The sequence below is a fragment of the Rhododendron vialii genome, chromosome 5a (genome assembly GCF_030253575.1).
Source record: "Rhododendron vialii isolate Sample 1 chromosome 5a, ASM3025357v1".
NCBI classification, from domain to species: Eukaryota; Viridiplantae; Streptophyta; class Magnoliopsida; order Ericales; family Ericaceae; genus Rhododendron; species Rhododendron vialii.
This window is the reverse complement of record NC_080561.1, coordinates 24,406,355-24,428,833: the sequence shown is the minus strand read 5'-3', so window position 1 is coordinate 24,428,833 and position 22,479 is coordinate 24,406,355. Positions and strand designations below refer to the sequence as shown.

The window sequence follows — 22,479 nt, the reverse complement described above, 5'->3', positions numbered from 1 at the left end:
ACACTGATTTTACTTACTACAGTTTATGTTGACACTTACCACAAAATATTGTATACTTACCACAACAAAAGACTACACTTCAACGTTTTTGCCCTTTCTCTCTCTAACTTGTTCTCTAGGTAGCCGGTTTTTGGTGGGAAAATAAATTTTTTTGGCAGAAAAATGTACCTTTTTGCAAGAATTTTTTTAATTATTGAAAATTTATAAGTTCACACCACTTTTGTCCTATTTACCCTATCTTTTGTCATTTTTCTAATCATTTGTGTAATAGATTATCAAATATTGGGTGAAAATATGAATTTAATAATACTTAATTTGTAAACAAATTTTTTATAACAAATTTTCAAAACTAGATATTTAAGCCAAACAATTGCCTTGATTTTAGATTCATGTTGTTAATATATTTCATTAAATTATTTTTAATTAAAAAGTACTTTACAAATATTATTGAGAAAATATTTATTCATTTGTTGTTTTGAATAACTTACAATTAATGTTGTTAATATATTCTATTAAAATTTTACTTTGTGTTTATATGTTCCTTATAACAAATTTTAAAAAATAATAAATATAAACCATATAATTGTAATAATATCCTAATTAAATTTAAATAATTTATTTGAAATGATGTAAGCAATCGTTTAACGTGATATTATAACAATTAGTAGTTATAATTGACATTAGACTATTCAATTAGTGATAGGGTAGCGATTAATCTCTATAATCTACTATAGTAGTCAAAATCATTTGACTGAAAGCTTAATTGATTGATCATATTCAATAAGTGATGATATTGTGATGATTGAGTATTAATATACTTGGCTAAAATGAATTGGTTAATGTAGGTTAATAGTGATCAATGTTATTAGTAGAAGTAGTAGTTAACAGTAGTCTTAGTTGCAATCAATAAGTGATTGATACAATTGGCTAATGTAAGAGTAACCACTAACTATTGATCTCTAATAACCCATTCAATACGTCATTTAGTTTTATTAATCATTAAGGTATTATGTTTTAATTATAAGGTAATACAAATTAAGTAGAACTAACTAACATCACATTTATTGTGGTAGTTACCGTATTAACTACCCTCATTATGGTGCATTAGTTATGTTACATAAATTCGTACCAACCTGTCATTAATGTCATACTTGCCACAAAATCAGGCTATTTATACCACGCCGGCTGGATTTAGTTACCATCACAATATTCGGTTGTTCACGGTATATGTGTACATACCACAATTCTTGCTGGTACTTACCTTATGTAAAGGCTTTACTTACTTTTGAAAATGATTCACTTATTGTCAAACTTGTGAAATAAATGCTTACCTACCCCATATTATGTCATTAAAGATACGAAATTCCTCCCTACCTACCTTAAACTCCTCAAACTTATCCATCTGATTTTTCACTTTTCCACACATATTCCTTCTTGTCTCAGGAAATGAATATTGAAGAACCTCTCTAACTTTCAAGAACAATAAATTGAAGAATTTGACCAAGTAAGTTTATCCTCATTCTGTAGTCTTTATTTAGTTGTTATTTTTAGCTATTGAACATAATTTATTATTTTTAGCAAAAAGTTAATGATTATGTTTTTGGTTTGTTGTTGATTTGTCAAGATAAAAATGACCATATCAGTTGATTACCACGATATATGAAAATACTTACCACAAACTATGATCATATTTGAGCAGATTCAGAATTATCTCCATAATGTGTTGTATTTTTACCACTATATATGAAAACACTTACCACCGATTGTGGTCGTATTTTACCAGAATCAGAGAGATAGATGACAATTTGAAAGGGAAGAATGTAGTGATAGACATTAGTGATGGCATTAGTGATGATGACGGACATAGCGATGATGATGGGTATGGTGATGATGATGGACATAGCGATGATGACGGATATGGTGTTGATGACGGACTTGACGATTATCGGTTGGATGAATTAATGGAAGAAGATGTTTATGAAATGACATTTGATTCGGATGAGGATGGAGAAAGATTCTATAATGCATATGCCAAAGTGAAAGACTTTAGTGTCCGAAAGGATAATATTCACAAGGACAATGAGGGTATTGTTACTTCAAGGAAGTGGGTTTGCTCAAAAAAAGGATATCGAGAAGCTAAGTATATGGAAAGAGAAGATCGAAAAAAAGAGCCGATGGCAGAAACTAGAGTTGGATGTCCTGCTATATTTCATCTCAAATTAGATCGAAAATCAAACAAATACGTGGTTGCTAACTTTGTAAGCTTCCACAACCATAACTTGATAGGGCCTATGGGTGTGCCCTTCCTCCGCTCTCACAGGAAGGTTCGTAGTCCTGATAAAGCCTCGGCCAATACAATGCATAAAGTTGGTATTAAAACAAGTCATATTATAAATTTTGCCGCACAACAATCTGGTGGATATGACAAGATTGGATACACACAAAAAGATCTTTATAATCATTTTACAGCTCAACGCAAAATAGAGGTTGCGGATGGGGACGCGGAAGGTGCATTAGCCTATTTATGTGCGAAAGCAGAATATGACCCCTTGTTCTATTACAAGTATGACGTGGATGAGCAAAACCGGTCAAATAATATGTTTTGGAGAGATTCAACATCTCTAACAGACTACCTGTGTTTTGGAGACGTGCTACTATTTGATGCTACTTATCGAACGAATGCTTATGGGAAGCCTTTTGTGATACTAGCTGGAGTTAATAGTCACTTCCAAACTGCAATATTTGGGTGTGCATTGTTGACTGCTGAGACTGTTGAGACTTATACATGGGTATTGGAAAAGTTTCTTGATTCCATGGGCAATGAAAAAATGCCAGTGTCAGTAATGACAGATGGAGATAAGGCCATGAGGAGAGCAATAAAAACTGTGTTGCCTAATGCTCGTCATCGTTTATGCAAATGGCATATGAAAAAGACTGCTGTGAGTAATGTCCATGTTCCCGGATTCCTGTGTGACTTTGAAAAATGCATGTCAATGCCAATGGAAGAAGAGTTTGAAATTGCATGGACAAATCTTGTGGACAACTATAATCTTCATGAAAACAATTGGGCGATAGAGGTTTACAAAAAACGGCACCTATGGGCTGAGGGGTACTTGCGAGGTATTTTTTTTGCAGGAGCAAAAAGCACACAACGTGTTGAGGGAATGAACGCATTTATGAATCGATTCCTAAAACTACGTTTACGGCTTTTTGAATTTGTACAAGCATATGATAGGGCTCTTGCTAAACTTCAACATAATGAGGCTAAGGCACAAGTAGAGAGTGAGAATAGTACTCCCATTCTTTCTACAGCCATGAAACGCATTGAACAACATGCAGCTGATACATTTTCTCGGGCCATATTCAAGAAATTTCGCGATGAAATTAAGAAAGAGCAATCATTGTTTCGGGTGGATAAAGTTGAGATTGAAGATTTTCTGGTTTACTACTTATCTCGATATCAACAAGAGGATGCAACGTGGTCAGTATACTATCAGCCAACTGAAGGCATCATGAAATGCTCTTGCTTGAAATTTGAGTCAATTGGATTCCCTTGTTGTCATATGATTTCGGTAATGAAAATGGAGCACTTGAGAGAAATTCCCTCTTATCTGATCTCACAAAGGTGGAGAAAAATGGCCAAGTCCTCCTCTCTTCATGGCCGCACATCGATGTCGGAATGGGTAACCCAAACGACAAGGTATGGTGCATTGTCAACTGCATGTGTCGAAATGGCTTTTTATGCTTCACACTCAACCAATGCATATGATGAGGCAAGAGAAGAAATCGCAAGGTTAACATTCAAAATGAGAGAGCTTTATATGTTAGATGTTCAAAGCAAGCAAAAAGCGACAGGAGAAGAGAACAATGTCGAGGGGATATCTATGCATTTTGGTATTGGCGATCCCGTCATTATCAAGCGTAAAGGAAGCCAAAATTTGGCAAAGGACTTTATCCCAAAGGTAAGAAAATGTGGCCACTGTAGACTACCTGGTCATATGCGAACGAAATGTCCGAAATTAGTATCAAACAATATGGAGAACATCAACGAGAATGAATCAGATTCAAGCATAGTTCACCCACAATCATTCGCTGGGCGGTACTCATCTACATATTACCCACAATCATTTACTGGGCGAGACTCATCTGCATATTACCCACAATCATTCACTGCCAATGGTTGTGAATCTAGTGTCGAACCAAATTTGGTAAGTCTCTTATTATGTAGTCATTTAATAGACTAATATCCATTTGTCCATTCACTAATTATTATAACTTTTAAACTATACAGGCTGCTGGATTGTCAACAAATCCAAATAGCGTTCAGGCTCAGATCCTAGGCAGCAACTTTGAAGGATGGTCAACAATTCCCGGCAACGGTTTTGAAGGATAAATGTAATCGTAACCTTTGTTTCATGTAATGTCTTTCATTTGTAATCGTAAAAACATCCAGTATTCGTGGAAACAATATCCAGTTTATAGTTATAAACATCTTTCATTCGTGGTAAGTAGGTTCTTGTTCATAGTAAGTACCTTCAGTAGAGTTTTTTTCCTTCCAAAATCTGTGGTAAGAATATCCAGTTTTAGTTATGTATATCCTGTATTTGTGGTAAGTATGTTCTTTTTCATGGTGAGTACCTCCAGACACTATTTTTTCCTTCCAAAATCTGTGATAATATTTTTCCCTTCAAAATCTGTGGTAAGAATGTCCAGCTTTAGTTAAGTACATTCTGTATTCGTGATAAGTACTTTCTTTTTCATGGTAAGCTCCTCCAGTCACTATTTTTTCCTTCCAAAATCTGTGGTAATATTTTTTCCTTTCAAAATCTGGGGTAAGAATGTCCAGCTTTAGTTAAGTACGTCCTTTATTCGTGGTAAGTATGTTCTTTTTCATGGTAAGTACCTCCAGTCACTATTTTTCCTTCCAAAATCTGTGGTAAGAATGTCCAATTTTAGTTAAGTACATCTTGTATTCGTGGTAAGTGTGTTCTTTGTCATGGTAAGCACCTTCAGTAGAGTTTTTTTCTTTCCAAAATCTGTGGTAAGAATGTCCAGTTTAGTTATGTACATCCTATATTCATGGTAAGTACGTTATTTGACACGGTAAGCACCTCCAGTTTGATGACATGGCCACTAAAATGGTAGGGTATCCTTTCATTCACCACAAGCAGGCATAAAATTTTTCAACATTCATCAAAACAAGGAAAGACCAATGACTGTCTGAATCATTTATTGGGATGTACACCCGTTCACATGCTTGGGGTTCCCCCGTGTATCGATGAGTTCCCGTATAATTTCTGGCCCAACTTTTGGCATTCAAACCACCACGCAAAGCATAATTCTACAAAGGGAGCACTTACACGTTAATAACTATAACCACATTCGCAATTATTAAAACAAGTAATGCATGACAAATACATACCGAAAAATAGGTGGGCAAATACCACGTTGGCCATAATCCAGTCGGGTACCTCTTCTTTTGTAGTAGAGTTTTTTTCAAAGCAACTAAGTTTATCAGTCCACTCTCAATCCACTCATTCGGCCTTGTAGAAAAAAAATCATGCCTATTTAAATGCTCTATGCCCAAGTCACAAAGAATTTCCCTACAAGTAATAAGGCAAATTGTTACTAGTCTAACAATTAAATATGTATAACTATGTCTGCCTTGTAAGAATTCCTACCTTTCAGACTGGATATGGTCAAAGACATATCTTAGCATCAACTGCTTTTCGTTGGAAAGTGTGGCCATTACATCTGCCCTCTTGGGTTCCGCTTCCATGGTAGGCTTCTACAAATTAACAATCACGCATTCTAATGAGAGAACCGTAATAGAATTAAGAATATAATAATTAATCACATCTTGTTACCTTGTTGGCATTTCTCTTCAGCGGCTGAGATTTGTCAAACCTATTTGTCTTCAATTTTTTTTCCCACTTATTCTTGCCATCAATTGCAGGAGCCGTACGAGACAAGGCCTCATGAACATTAGCTGCCATCTTTCGTAATTTCTTTGATGAAGCATTCAATTTAGCTTCCTCCTTGGCTTTTTCCTTGTTTGTCTTTAGAGGAGATGTCATCTGATCCGATAATGCATTTTCGGTGCATTTTGCCTTCTTAGTTTTAAAATGTCCTTCAACATCGGGTTCCTCCAAGGCAGATGGAGTGTCTTTCTTGTTAATGCCTCTATTAGTCGCAGAATATTTATGTTTACTATCTTTCTCATGCATAGCGGCCAATGTCTCTTCTAAGAGGCTCGACATTCTCTCTACCATACTAGTTAGATTTTTAACCTGGTCATTCTCCATTGATTTATCATGGTCAACCTCCCTTCCTTGATTCATCATTCTCTCTCTCTTGCCAATTCCATCTTCAACAATGACTTTGACCTATTATGAAAAATGGGAAAGAACCATATCTCATAGCATCAACTACAATCAAACAACATCAAAACGAACAGCAGCAACACAACAGTCAAAATAGCTTCAGCAGTAACAACAGAACTGATCCTCACGAAAAAAGAGCAATATAATAGACTGCACTCAATCTCAAGTGCTGGACATAACATCTTGACAGGTAAACGGCAACCACATGAGATTATTCAGTCCATTTCCACATGACAGGCACATTTCTAGAACTGATCCTCACGGAAAAAGATTCATCATTGGTTAACAGCAGCTACACATTACCTTTTCACCTTTCCGTTTTCTTATCTTATTGAACCAACAAGCTCTCTCCCTTATGTCTTTATCTCCCCAAGCTGAGAGGCGGGGTGAAGGTCGCATACCACATCGGGAAGTGAAATATTTGGCTGGCGTGCAATGCTCTAAGTAAAACAACTGTAGGAAAATCAAAGATTGACATACATAATCAATTCAACATTCAAAAAAACTTTGACTTAATAAACAAAGTTAAGAGATGTACCATTAGGAACAATAGACATCCCCGAATCACTTTGCGTCCTTTCTGATACTTTTGAATCCCTTCGGCTAAAAACTTAAGAACAAATTGGCTCCAGTCCAACTCCCGTACAGAGAACAAGTCCTTTAATGCATGGAGAAAACGCTTATTGACTCCAAATTCTGATGTTGGACATAGAATAGTCCCCATTATGTACAACACAAATGAAACCTTGAAGTCATCGTCGTCCTTTTTGTTGTTCATCAAATAATTGTGTAAATGATCAAAAGATATAGAACCTTGGTCACGTACTTTATGCCTCAAACACAATTCATGAATTTCGGTATATTCCCCTTCAAGGATCACCCTTTGGCCACCACATGGCAATCCTAAAATGTGGTTCACATCTAGTGGTGTAATTATGCAATCTTTGCCATGCACATGCAAGCAAAGAGACACAGGATCGAAATTTTGCACCAACAACTCACAAAGAGTTCGATCTAACTTCGTACATTTCAGTTGTAAGATACCTCCAAACCCTATAGCTTTTACACTCTCTACTTGATGCGGATCAAGTTCTTGCATCCTATCATAAGCCGCCTTAAGTTGAGTCCTTGATGTAAAGGTGTTCTAAACATAAAATCAACAACTCTAATCAATTTCACGAGAGCAATAAAAACTGAAAAGCATATGAATGAACATAGATACTATTACCACCTTCGGACCCTTCGGAAGATCAAGCTTAATTTTGTGCTCTTTGTATTTCTCGGTACTCCTGATAGATTTTTTCTTGTACTTTCGCTTAGCATGGTCTCCTAAAGCTTTCCACTTTTCAGAAATTTCCTCCATTGACTACAATTATTGAAAGAGTACAAATTCTAGCTTGAGAAGTTCAAAATCCATATAAGTGTAAACACGGAAACACCAATATAGCAAAAATTAAATAGTTACCATTGGCTTTAACGGATCATTATCCTTCAACTTGCATTGTTCTTGGCTACAACCAACAAATTACAAATCAAACTACAATATCACAAATCTATGCCATTGCATTAATAGATTCACAAAGCTGCAAAATGACATATTAGAAAAATATCCATGCATTACGAGGGTGCTTCGGAACTTCATTATGGCATTTTTCATCCATTTCTTTCAACTCTTCATTACGGCAATCTACAGCTACCACATTCCCCTTAGTTTTCTTTTTTGGTGGAGCCATAACACTACAAAACAACACAAAAGATTGCACAAAAAATATAAAACTGTAAAAGAGAACAAAGTGATTTTTCTTTTGCTTCAGACCAATGCAAGCGCATCATTCACTAGAGAACAAAGTGATTTTTCTTTTGTTCAGATCACATCAGAGAGTTACTTATTGATCACTATATGAACTTATCACTACCTGACTCCTTTTCAAAAAAATTCCAAATAAATAAACTCAACTTTCTTTCCAAGTTAAGGAAATTTCTCAACCAACCAATTAACAAATGCACGCACAGTCCAGCCCTGAAACCTTACAATAAAAATGACAACCATTGATTTGATAACCATTTACTAGGCACAAAGGCTTTAATGCCGAGACTACTTGCACAAAATAAAACTACAGAACCAACTACAGAACCCTGTAGCTGTTGGGTATTCAATGCCGAACTTGGATTCACGATTTGCTAGCTGTTGGGTATTGAGAATGCCCCAAAAGTTTCTATTTTCAAAAAACCCTAAATCTGTCCTGATTTTCAGAAAACCCTAAATCTGCCCTGATTTTCACAAAACCCTAAATCTTCCCCTATTTTCCCAAGCAACCCACGCCATGTGTGTGTGCCGTGTGTGTGTTTTGGCCAGAGAGAGGGAAAGGGCAGGTACCTTGAGTGATGTTGTGGAGAAGCGTCCAAGAATGCTGTGGAGGAGTTGTTGTGGAGGGACTGTTATGGCGGAGTCCTGCTCTGGCGTGAGAAGAGATGCTGTGGGCGTGAGAAGAAGAGAAGACGCAGAAGATAGAGAGAAAGTGAGAGCCAGAGGAGTAACCGGTTTAGAAGGTTAAGAGGAGAGAGAGAGTGAGAGTCAGAGGAGTAACCGATTTAAAAGGTTAAGAGGAGAGAGAGAGAGGGGAATTGATCAAGGGCTGAGATTGAATAACAAGATCCAACGATTTAAAATCAAAAGGGGCATGATGCCCCAAAACCGGATTGGGGCATGGGAGCCGGAGCCACCAATGTGGGTCAGATTCAGGTCACGTCCACGGCACGAAGTGAGAATAGATCTAACATAGTGTCCAAAAAAGGCACCAGAACGCGAAGGTATAGCCCTTGGAAAGCCCTTATGCCTTGTTTGGTTTAGGAAACAGGATTCCTTATCATCCAACCTACTTAAACCCTCTTTCTTTATCTCAAAAATGCTATAGATAGAAACTGAGAAAGTGCATAGATCTAAATATAGATGTGCTGAAACTATTTGTTGTATGTGGATCTTGCATCTAGTGTATATATATTAGCCACGTGCATGAACAAGTTCTTATCACCTAAGATTTGTGCACTTACGTCTATATCCGCAGTATTCCTCTTTTATGCTCCATGCGGTGAATTATCCTTAATAAGCGGAAAAAGTGGAAAGGGGACATTTTAGAAAAATTATTGCGGGCACATTCTTAAACCTTTGGTATTCAATTCCGTTCCATTTCAGCCAACAAAATTTAGAGATAAAATCTACATAATAAAGGAGAACTGTTTTTGAATCTTATCTCTCTATAAATCCTAACCATTGATTTGCTCCATAAATCCTACGGCTCTCTCTTTCTCTCTCTCTCTCTCTCTCTCTCTCAAACAATATTAATTGCACAATTGCCACTAATTAGATCTCACGTTGTGTTGTGCCTTCAGGCACGGGCAAACCCGAGTAAGGTAATAAGCTAAAAGGTCGGATAGGGGGATAGACCCTCAATGTTATTCGAAAACTAATTATCTCCTTCAAAATAGTCATTCAAACACACACAATACCATGATCAATTACTATTTTAGATGCTAAATCATTTTTCTCGAGGAGACTTCAATCATTTTGCAATTTAGACACGATCCAATTTCTATTCTTTTGTTTTTTAGAATGACTTTTGCACTGCTCTTTTAATCTTTTGCACCTCATTTCTTGTGTTTATCATGTGAACAATAAATTAAAAAATTAGGATAGTTTAATAATTTTACATGAACAAAGAAAAAAAATGTAAGAGAATATAAGGAGAATAGGAGAATACAAGAATCATGTTCTTTTTCCTTTTCTACACCTACCAAGGAGTAGAAAACCATATATATATGAGCACCAAATTACCCAATATATCGGTTTTAGGGACACAGCACTTAACACACCTTTGACTCAAAATATAAAAAACCTTGTGTGAAACCCATGGAGAGGACGAATCTGGAAGGAGGGCCATCTATTACCCTTGACTAGCTTGTAGCGCTTTGGGGGCCATAACTACAGGGCAACCCATGGAGAGGATACGAGACAAGTTCAGGCAACATGCCAAAACTGCATATGCCAAAACTAAGTAAAAACAAAATTAGATTCATAACCTTCGATGATGAAACCAATGACGAAACACCCATAACCGAACCATACCGTCCTCCATCGCATAGAGGTTATTCAATCTCTGATTCTTCATTAAAACAATAGTACCTTTAGAAACCTCAAAACTCCACCTTTAGTGATGTACTTGCAACCATTGGAATCAAGGGATAAGATTTTCTTCAAATCTGGAACATGTCTAACATCAAATAATGTCCTTAGAATACCATCATGCATTTTGACTCTAATAGTTCTTATCCCACTAGTCTTGCAGGGCATGTTGTTTTTCACAAGAACTTTACTATCGTTGATCGATTCAGAGGATGCAAGCCAATCTCTATGGGACGGAAGCATGGTAGGAACACCCAAAATCTAGAATCAATCCAGTATCTGAACAAACATCACAAATGGTCATTGAGAAAACAGTCTTCGATTCATCAGAATCTCCTTCACAATACCAAGAAGAACCACATTCTCTTCCTTCTTAGCCTTATTTTTCAATTTAGGACAATCTCCGTTAGTATGTCCGTTTTCGTATGGTTAAAAAACTTTATTAATTGTCTCTTGATAAATGAAAAGTGAACCAGAAATCCATCTGTTGCCATTTTTCCTCTCAACTAGTTTTTCTTGCACAAATAATTTATCAGCATAGCCTTCACTCTCACCATATACTTTTTCCCTCAATATATTCCTTAGAATATAAGCTGGATTTAACTTACTCTATGGAAATAGTATCATGTGCATAAACTAGCTAGGGTAGTAACAAAATGCGCACATTTTACTCTAATCCCTCCGCTCTATTTTAAATGTCCATGTTTCTATTTTAGGATGTCCCAAAATAAGTATCTCATTTCTAACAATAACCATCAAAACCAAACTTCCAATTCTAACTTTTAAAAGTACTCTTTTTTGCCAATTGGTTTGTCCATTGTTGATATTCATGTCACTTTAAATTGACAAAAAATTTCATGATTTAAAAGAAATTGTATAATAAAACTAATTGAAATCTATCAAACAAGATTCATATTGCATAGTTTTTAAATTTCAAATCTAAAGATATAACCCATTTAAATGTATTTGTTTAATTGCACAGCTTTGAAAGTTAATTTTTAAAATCTAAAGCAATAATTTTGACTCCTAAAAAAGTTGAATTTTCCGTAGAGGGCATTTAAAATGGGAGTGAGGAAGACAAAGGGCTTGATCATTATCATCAATCTTACCATCAATGTTTTTCAGATTCATAATGATTTTATTTAACTCATCTAAATGGTCTTTAAAGGGCAGGTCATCTGTTAAGAGGCCTTTGGCCCAACAGCATAAGGGGATGTACTTAAGTCCTAAAAGAAAAGAGATGAGATGTTCAACTCCTTCTCCAATGTGTTAATCTAACTATTGTAACAATATTGACTTTCGCTTATCGGGATAAAAACCCGAGAGTATCATCCTTCATACGAAACGTTTAGAGGTGCTACTTCAAAAACAATTTGTTCGTGAGGGACTTGATGGTATAGATGATTTCCAACTTCAAACATATTTTGGAATCCTTAGTCTCCTCCTCAACCTCACAAAACACATCATCAACAAGACTTAACTAAATCTGATTGAGGGTTCTAGCATCGAGTTTTTTCCAAACATCCTCCACCATATTTTCAAGTTTCTTGTCATTTTCCAACAAAGCCTTGTCTAATTGAACTAACAAAGCCTTTAACGTCACCCGCCATAGACTAAAGCAATTGATTTGCCTATCAAACTTCTCAATTCTTGTTTCGCCATCATAATTGCAATCGAGACGCTCCTAAAAAATAAGAACAGTGGAAATAAGGAATGCCTAGAATGCAACCTTGAGCTCTGATGTCAATTTGTTATGACAATCACGAAGTAGAGAAGATACAAACCAATAAATAATCAAGCAATAAAACAATCATTTACGTGGTTCCACCTAATCATAAGTTAAAATGTATTCCGAAGATTGAGAGGATTTAGTATGAACGAGGAGAGATAATTAAGAGCTGACTATGTCTGTCACTTCCAAACAAGCACTTAATAATAGAGACAAAACTCCAGTGGAACTCCTGAAAGGGAAACAATTAAAACCCTAATGGTAACCAAAGAGAAACTTAAAACCCTAATATAACACCTAAATGCAATCCCAGCTAGCACTCCCCAATGTCTTTTTGTTTTTTTTGAGAGCCTCCCCAATGTCTCTTCATATAGGAGAACCAACAATGCTACAGTCACCGCATTAAAATGCGGTGGCCGGCCACTGCAAGCCGTGTGGGACCCACTCTGGGCTCCGCACAGATAATTTGAGTCATTCAATAATTTTTGAAAAAAAAAAATTGAGTAGGCGTAACAGAAAATCAACTTGATCCGATATGTGTACGTACTCAAATCCAATCTTCCTTTTTTGAAAAATTGGAAAACCAATCTTTCCAATTTTCCAAAGATGAGAAGATGGATTCGAGCACCTATACATATCGGATCAAGCTAATTTTTCACAATGCCTACTCGATTTTTTTTAAATAAATTATTAAATGACTCAGATTATCAGTGCGGGGCCCACACGGCGTGCGGTGGCCGGCCATTGCATTTTGGTGCGTTGACAGTAGACTTTTTGATAGGAGAACCCCCACAAAGCTCAAATCGACTTAGAACACGCTCACGGTTATTCATGCATGTTGTTGCCGATGAATGTTGCCATTGGTGTTCTTTCTTATAGTTAGTTTCCGTGTAACGACTCGGAATTTTTAATGAATAAAAATTTCATTTATTTATCAAAATTTCTTTTAATTACTTAATATTACTTTTAATATTCCTTTTTAATTTCTATAATCCGTCATAATTAGATTTTAGTCCTTTAAATTTCATTTCTTGACTAAAAGCCCTACATGGCTAATAAAGTTAGCTTTCAACCAATTAGTTGGAGGAACCGGACTATCAATTCACCTAGTTACATTTCCCTAACCCTAATTGGACCTTTTTAACCTTATAAACCCCTCCCAAACCTAATTGAACCCTTAGACCTTTAGGGGTAATCATTATACCCCATGAATGGTCATTCAAGCCCATACCTACCATCATTACTTCTTTAACCATTGGTTAATACTCCGTATATGTTAAGGAAAATATTATCCCTTGGATAATAGATATTAGGCTTTGCCATTGAATGTACATATATGACAAGACAAGTCATACAAAGGAAGGTCATCATTTTGCTTCCAAAGGAAGCAAGAATAGCCATGCATGCATGCAACCCTAAGATTAATAGGCCTAAACCTAAATTGCCCACCAAAGTTACTTTCCTAGAATCTTTAAGTACATATATAACCATATATGTAGTTATATATATATATATATATACATGGTACAAGAGAGAGAGAGAGAGAGAGAGAGAGAGAGAAAGAGAGAGAGAGGGAGAGAGGGGGGGGGGGGGGAGAGGAGGCCGAGAGATAGAGAGGATGAGAGAGAGAGAGAGAGAGAGAGAGAGAGAGAGAGAGAGAGGGAGAGAGTGTGGTGTGTGCATGTGACTTTGTACACTCCCACAAGCTACCCTTTATAGCCTTAAGCCTATTTGACAACTTTACAACCCATTTCTAGTGTTCCAAAGTACAATCCTAGCCATCATTTGTTCTTCCTTGCAAGTTAGCCCAACCTAGGACAAGACAAGCCATAAAACCCTTCATGATCACCTAGTTTATAGCCTAAAAGTTGGATTGACAAGTGAGGGAAGGCTAGGATCTTGATTAAAGGCTTGATTTGACTAAACAATGGAGCAAATCCATGGGAAAGAAGAGAGAGAGAGAGGGCCGGCCATGGGGGAGGAGAGGGAGTCCAAATTTTTGCTATAAATAGCACCCCATTCTCACCATTCAACTCACACCTTCATCCTCCAACTTCTCTCTCTAAGAAAGCTTGTGTTCTTACTTGTTCTTGCTTAGTTTTCCTTGTCCTCTTGAAGCTCTTTTTGTGTTCTTCAAGAAACTCATCCCCAAACCACCTTTTCGATCCATAAAGTAGAGTAGTTTTAGTCACAAACTAGTTTCGAGAGAAACCCTTCTCTTTCGAAGCTCCCGGAAGCTCACCGTAAGAAGTTACTCCGCCCAAACACCAACTTACTTTTCGTAGTCGTCAACTACCACCAAGAAGAAAGGTAGAGTCCCTTGTCCACTAAACTCAACGTATAACATAGAACCGTATGTTGGAAGTATAAGTGGATTTTTCATATATAAGGTTATCTATCACCTATAGGTTTGAAATGCATGATAATTAGTAAACTTATTCTCGCTAATGGAAGTATGAACATGTTGGAATAATCGACTTTGATTCTAATAAACATGTGTTGTTTTGAATTTCCCTCAAAGGAATAAAGAACGGTTTTTCAAAAGATAAGACTTTATCGTTGATAGAAGTATTCGTATTTTGATCTTTAGATGGTTATGAGCATGTATTATGAATTGTTTGTATTACTTGTCTTGTTTTAAAGCATAAGTGATTTTCACTACAAAGGCGTCCTTACATGTGGCGTTATGCTTTAAGTTGTGTTTTGAGCATGCTTAGTAATATAGAGTTGGATGATCTTGCTAATTTAGTCTCAAGATTACAATGAATGTTCTATGTTTACTTTTGTTAAAAGTCCTACCGTGGAGTCTATGCATGAAAATGTGACACGAAAATCGAGAAAGTTAGAAACATGACACCTAGGGCGTGGTTGATGAAAAGGCGTGTTTTGAAAGGGTGAAATGTTTTGGAAACCGCAATGTGGCCGGACGTGGTAGCCCATTGTGTGGTGTGTATTTTGTGTGCCAATGGGAACCCGGTGCGGCGGAACCATTGTGAGGATACTCGGGAGACCGAAACGACAGAACCGAGGTTGGGTGTGTGGCTTGGTTATCCGCGGAGAGGAGCCAATGCAAAGTGTGCCAATGGGAACCCGGTGTGGCGAAACCATTGTGAGGATACTCGGGAGACAGGAACGGCGGAACCGAGGTTGGGTGTGTTAAAAACGATTTTGGAAATGTTGATATGGTTATGAAATGTGGAAAATGGTGACACGGTCTAGAGGAGTGGCGTAGGAGAAACTCGAAAAATAATGGACACCAACGTTAGTTTGAATAATGAATGTGGATGTGTCAGTGTTAACTGTTTAGTCGAATATGTATGAACTATGTGGAAATCATTGAATTTGTGATCGATTGTTAATAAGTTAAGGGTTAGAGGGTATGATATATTCTATTGAGCTTTTGTTGCTCACGGTGTTACCTTTGGTGACCCTGACATATTATATTGGTGGCGACGCCGGTATAATGTGTCAGACCTTATAGATGAACAGGGTGAGCTCTACACCTTGGAAGCCTTTGGAGCCGAGGAGCTAGTTAGGATGGAGGAACAAGCAGAGCAGTAGCTAGAAACCCTAGTTCCCCCTTGTTTTGTTGAATAAAAGTACTTTTGTTAAGATTATGATGTAATATTGAGCCAGACTCTATTTAATTTTCAATGGAATTGTCTATTTAACGTTCCCGAAATTCGGGGCATTACAACTTGGTATCAGAGCTTTAGGTTCAAACCTCGGCCATGGGTAGAATGGGTAGAACCATAAGATAGCTTGACCGTTGCACAAAACGTGACTTGAGTTTAAGTTTACCATCCCAAATTGGGTGGAATTCTAACAAAACAATCTTCGGATTGAAGCAAGGTGTAGGAAATTGGCAGTACCACCGAGCTGAGAATTCCCGAACAATTGGATGATGACTTAAATCAAGGATCGAACGTGGAATTTAGAAACTCGAAAGTTTTCTTAGTGTTAGTAAACCTTTGTCTAAAAACGTTGCTAATTGAGGTTAAACTCTTTCCTTGTAGATGAGCCAACCAAATCTCTATCAAGCCAACTTGCTAGCTGAAGCTCACCATCTTGCAAGTACCTTAAGATCGATGACGAACCAACTAGTGGGAGATCCTTACTTTCCATATGCCTTTCCCTACACTCATGACTACTACCAAGAACATGGCACCATCATACTTCCCGAGGAGGAGGATGATGCCGAAGCAGTACCAGTCTTAGTCCAAATAGTATCCCCCAATGATGTAGAATTTCTAATTGAGGAGAACGATGCCGAAGTAGCCCCCGCCCTAGCACCAATAGCACCTCCCGATAACATTATTGAAGAAGTTGAGAAGGATCCCGAGGATGAAGAACCCGAGGAGGAAGATCCCGAGGAAGATTCCGAGGAGGAAGATCCCGAGGAAGATTCCGAGGAAGAAGATCCCGAAGAATTCCCCGAAAAGGAACCCGACGATGGGGAAATATTGATTTTTGAAGAGTTACCGACAGAATGGGTTATGCCCGACTTCATGGACATACCCGCTGACTCGGGGGATGTCCCCCACCACCTTTCGAGACCGATATAGGCTCAATTAGGGTCGAATTCCCAAATAGCTTTTAGACCAGTTAGGAAAGCTTAGCCAGTGGTTGGATCTTTTGTTGTAATCGGAATGTAGTAGGAAGCTTAGCTATCTATGTTGTACTTGTTATTTGGCAATGAAAGACTTGTATTTTCCTTTTTGCATATGATCACTGTTTATGTGTACTTGTATTTATTTATGTTCAGTCTACTCCGTACACCATTAAGTCTAATATATAATTTTCTTTATTGATATAGATGTCGAACGTACCACAAGGAGGATGCCCACCATTCGCCCCACAAGTCTTGGCCAACTATCGGTCATTGCTAGCGCCAGAGTACACTGGACCAACCTTTCCATCCGAGGATGGCATGGAGCTCTATGAAGTCCCAATCACTTGGGAGATGCCCCCACTAGTTGCAAATCACGAGCCCCTTCCATCTACCCCGGTCCCTGTACCACCTGTGCAGAACTTCGAGCAACCATTTGGCCCTGCACCACCTGTGCAGAACTACGAGCAACCATTTGACTATCTCATGTCTGACCCAGAATTGGAGGCTACAATGCTGAATCTCTCCCAGTACTACCTAGGACCACTGGAGGAACCACCCGTCCTAACTATGGAAGAGCTGCTCGCACAGGAACGTGAGCGTCTTCTTAGAGAAGAGACCGCTGCTGAAAGGAGCTACAAGATGTGCCTGAGAGAAGTCTTTGGAATCAGTCCACCCTAGAATGCTGTGGCCACGGAGTAGAATAAGGCTTTGTAAACCGTAAGATCGTGTAGTAAGAGCATGTAGGATGGTCTCAACTTGTATTAGGGAATCTTGTTTTAAGTCTACTTGCTTTATAGTAGAACTCTATGTTTGTGATTGTAAGTCTTGCTTATCTATGAAAAGTTTGTTTTGTTTTTTTAAGAGTACTATTGTATACTATATAATCTATTGTGTTTGACTTTTAGAAAGACATACCATTTGCGAAAGGAAAAATTGTTTAGATTGACTAAAACTCTCCCTTTCAATTTTTACTCGTAGATGGTGAATCGACGCAACGAAGTAGGACACGATTATGGAGAAACATCTCCCGCAAATCCCGACCCAGCCCAGATCATGCAAGCGTTCATAACAGCCTTGAATGCCAACCGCCCGAACCAAAACCATGACGATGGACCTATGACTCGAACCCAGGCAATGAACGAGTTTTGCAAACGACGACCTCTAACTTTTCACGGAGATACCAATCCCGTAGTAGCCGAGACATGGCTAAACGAGGTCAAAATGATCCTCAGAACCTTAGGGATCACCCAAGATGGAGATCGTGTGGCCTTGACCACATACCAACTGAAGGGAGAAGCCCGCTACCGGTGGGATCTGATGGAGTTAACCCATGCCATAGCCACCATGACATTTGTCGAGTTTGAAACTCTGTTTCTCGACAAATACTTTCCCATGCCCCTTCGTTTGGCCAAGGAACAAGAGTTCCTAAATTTGAAACAAGGAACGATGACCGTTACCCAATACGCGGCCAAATTCAAGGAACTGTCTCGTTACGCCCAAATTGCTGTTGCAACCGAGGACAAGAAGGCTAGAAGATTTGAGTGGGGGCTGACAACTGCTAGAAGGGCTGTGGTAGCTCAGGCCTTTCCCACCTATACCGGTGTTGTGCAATGTGCTCTTCGACTGGAGAGTGAGGAAAACCCGATGGAGGAGGGCGACAGGCAACACCGGCGGACCAATCCGAACTCAACCTTCCAACAATAATCGCGGACCCTACCCTACCAAACCCTTTACCCCGACCCAAAACAACCAACCATGGAAGACTGTTGCACCAGGGCGTGGTGAACCACAGAGGGGCGGCCAAAATAAGGCGTCAGTTCAATGCTTCAATTGTCAGACCATGGGCCACTACAAGCGGGAATGCCCCCAACCCCAGAGGGAAAGGAATGGGAACTTTGGAGGCCAAAGAGCTCAACAGACGGGACAGACCGGATTTGGAAAGCAGAACCCTGTAGGCCCATCGCAGCAGCTGAATGGGCAGAAGAACAAGGGGAAACAGCCCATGGGAACGCAACAGAGTACTGGAGGACGCATCTTTGCACTACAGATTGAGTAGCAGGAGCAGGATCCCTCTGTGATCCAAGGTATGCTATTATTGTACAGTACCTGCGTGCAAGCTTTGTTTGACTCTGGTGCATCACATTCGTTTATATCTTTTGCTTGCGTAACTGCCCTAGCACTAGAAACAGAACCCCTAAGTACGAGTATGAAAGTCACATCGCCGTTGGGGGGGAGTATAGCTGTTAATCTAGTGTGTAGAGGGTGCAAGATAAAAATAGCCAACCTACGTCTGACTTGCGACCTTAGAGTGATCAACATAGCGGATTTCGACATAATCCTTGGAATGGACTGGCTATCAGCTCACCGAGCGGTCATAGACTGCCACCAGAAGACGGTGACCACTCATACTTCTGAAGGGACTCGTTTCCGATTTAAGGGGGATAGACAAACGACAAGTTCAACGACGAAGAGATCCAGGTGGCAGAATCAACTCTTTGGATGACTAGCTAGTCTCCAAAAGGAAGAAACCGATAGGATGGAATTGGAATTACCGCACATCATTTGCGAGTACGCCGATGTTTGCCCTGAAGAACTTCTAGGTTTACCACTTCTAAGAGAGATAGACTTCTCTATAGAACTCCAACCGGGAACAGCACCAATCTCGATGGCACCATACCGAATGGCCCCTGCAGAACTAAAGGAGCTCAAGACCCAATTGCAGGAGCTGTTGGATAAAGGATTCATCAAGCCAAGTACATCACCGTGGGGAGCGCCCGCATTGTTCGTGAAGAAGAAAGAAGGAACACTTCGACTGTGTATTGACTATAGGAAGTTAAACCAAGTCACAGTCAAGAACCGATATCCCCTGTCTAGGATTGACGACCTATTTAACCAATTGAGTGGAGCAACCAGTTTCTCCAAAATTGATCTCTGATCAGGTTACCATCAGTTAAGAATCCAGGACGAGGACATCACCAAGACAGCCTTCCTGTAACGACCCGCTTTAGAAGGATTAACATAATCTGTCTTAATGAACGCTAAATATCAACCTTAATGAAATTCATTCCATAAACGCAAGATAATGTCGACTAAGTAGATTACAACTGGCTTCCAAAATAAATTTTACAAGAGAACTATACAAGATGAGTTCACATCCACAAAAGCTACAACAACACCCCAAAAAATTTGCATCATCAAATGTACTACGCCAGAAGGACACCAAGTCACCTCTCACGTCCACTCCTACAGCCTGTCAGACCAGTAGTGGACCAAAACTCTACTTCAGTTACCCGAAAGGATTGTGAGTGTTACTACTTCATTCAAGCGGAAAGCATAAAACAGATTTCACGAGCAAACATGGATCGAGTACTGCTTCTAATCATATTTAGCAGGAAACATACTATTTTTCACAAACCATTAAGTAAGTAACAATATTTCAAGAAACCATAGGGTTGCTAGGAGTTATGACGGTATCGTGACCCTATGAACAGGGTACTTCCAACAATTTATGCCCTGTTTGTGTACAGCAAACAGACAATTTATACCCTTCTTGTGTACATCAAGAAGAAAACAATTCCAACCAACAATACAGCTATGGCATGCTCTTGAAATAAAATCATGTTTCAAGCAACTTGATCCATATCCACAACCGTCAAAAAAATTCATCAAACATTAGCAGAAAAAGTATAAGTTTATTTTTAGCTAGCCACTTCAATGAAATAGCACATGCACCTTAGAGATCCAAAAGACAAAAGCGAAAGGCCCCCTTCTCAACTTTGAGGTGGAGACTCGTCCCCAGATCCTAGAATATGAATGACACTATACTTAGTATATTTTATACTCCAACTCATGTTAAAATGCAAGTAAAATGCATCAATAAGTCTAGCATATGATCTTCTTTTTAATCTCCATCCCTAGTATGATACTACATGAGACCAATGCAATAAAAATGATGCATGGGTGATGTGTTTCAATGCTCCAAAGATGATTCAATGAGATTTGATGCAAGAATTCCCAAGAATAAGACTTAGACCATGACCAACATGTACTATTCTGACCGTATCCAAAACATAATCGTGAATTGAAGAATGACACTTTAACCATTGAAAAGTAAACTTCTTCCTCTTCGAATCGACAGGTCATTCATAAAAAACGGAGTTCGGGTAACCTTACTACGGCCTCGCGATTATAACTTAACAAATATTAAAACTGGTGCAGAGACAGATTTTGGGTCAACTTTAACAGCAAAGCTGTTATTGCTCAGGCATAACCAAAGTACACGGGTTGCATCGTTGGAAAGCTCTACGTGTCTAGTTTTCAACAAACCAAGCGGAATGTGTTTTCAATTCTCAAGCTAGAAGATATGACTGTTTTTCCAACTTGTGTCGGTGCAGACTGCTCAGTTCCGAATTTGAGTGATGCTAGGTTAAAATTTTCTATAGAGCTCAATACTTTGAACTAGATCCTGAATTTTTTACTGTAGATAGAAGACTCATAGGGAAACTCTCAGAAAAATTCCCAGAAATTTCAGAACTTTCGAACTATCTCAATAAAATTCCCCAAAATCAGACAAACATGAATTTTTCAATTCTGCAGAATTCTAAACCAAGTAATTTCTGTTCTAAACCACTTTAACTACACAAAATCCATTCTCCTAAGCCCTAATTAGGATTTAAACTACATGAATATGCAGGAATATACATGTTTGATCAATACCCAAAACATAAATTAGGTATAAGATAAGGTTACCTTCAATTAATTTTCCCAATTCTTTCCCCTTCTTCTCTTCACCGCTTCTCTCTCTCTCTCTCTCTCTCTCTCTCTCTCTCTACAAAAAAGAAACGGGAACGGTAGAACGGTATAGAATACCGTAGAAGGTTTATTAGGGAAGAGTTATCCCATGAGGTTGGGTGTATGGGTTCCAATGGTCCAAAACTCATCTTTACCCTTCATTCCACCTACCAAGTCCAATCCTTTTTAATTAACTTAACTAAACTCTCAAATTTAATCATGTATCGCTAAACAATTAATGAATGATATGCAAATGATAACACAACTCGTGTAACAATTAGCATGACCTATGCAACATAAAATTAAATGTCATATGTGATGCACGTGCATGCTTGAAACGGGTGTTACAATTCTCCCCTCCTAATAAAATTTCTTCCTCGAAATTTACTTACTTTGTCCAAATAAATGAGGTTATTGCCTCCGCATGTTAGTTTCAGCTTCCCACGTTGCATACTCTGTTGAACGACTCCTCCACAATACCTTTACTAGCGGTATGATTTTGTTACGAAGGACTTGTTCCTTGTGATCCAAAATCCAAACTGGTTGTTCCACGTAGGTCATATCATCTTTCAATTCCACCGTTTGAGGAACCACATTAGATGAATCTCCTTTGCACTTACGAAGCATGGATACGTGAAAAACTTCATGCATCTTAGCTAATTCTGAAGGTAAATCTAGCTGATATGCTGTCGAGCCCACCTGTTTCACAATCTCATAAGGCCCGATATAGCTTGGACTTAATTTACCCTTTTTACCGAATCTCAACCGCCCTTTCCATGGTGAT

The 22,479-nt window shown here is 38.5% G+C and overlaps 2 protein-coding genes across 2 annotated transcripts; one reads left to right on the top strand and one right to left on the bottom strand.

The window, feature by feature from the left end:
- Positions 1–5,158: 5,158 nt before the first annotated feature.
- Positions 5,159–13,548, bottom strand: LOC131327703 (uncharacterized). The gene is made up of 14 exons (XM_058360844.1): positions 13,528–13,548; positions 12,086–12,247; positions 11,002–11,172; positions 10,564–10,824; positions 10,277–10,362; positions 8,013–8,120; positions 7,849–7,894; positions 7,612–7,749; positions 6,922–7,527; positions 6,687–6,836; positions 5,868–6,386; positions 5,682–5,788; positions 5,423–5,603; positions 5,159–5,341 (listed from the first exon to the last, which is right to left on the bottom strand). The coding sequence occupies exons 1-14, from the start codon at positions 13,546–13,548 to the stop codon at positions 5,159–5,161; spliced, it is 2,739 nt and encodes a 912-aa protein (XP_058216827.1).
- A 5,196-nt stretch (positions 13,549–18,744) lies between these two features.
- On the top strand, positions 18,745–19,407 carry LOC131327702 (uncharacterized). Its single transcript, XM_058360843.1, has 2 exons — positions 18,745–18,956; positions 19,008–19,407. The coding sequence occupies exons 1-2, from the start codon at positions 18,745–18,747 to the stop codon at positions 19,405–19,407; spliced, it is 612 nt and encodes a 203-aa protein (XP_058216826.1).
- The last annotated feature ends 3,072 nt before the right edge of the window (positions 19,408–22,479 follow it).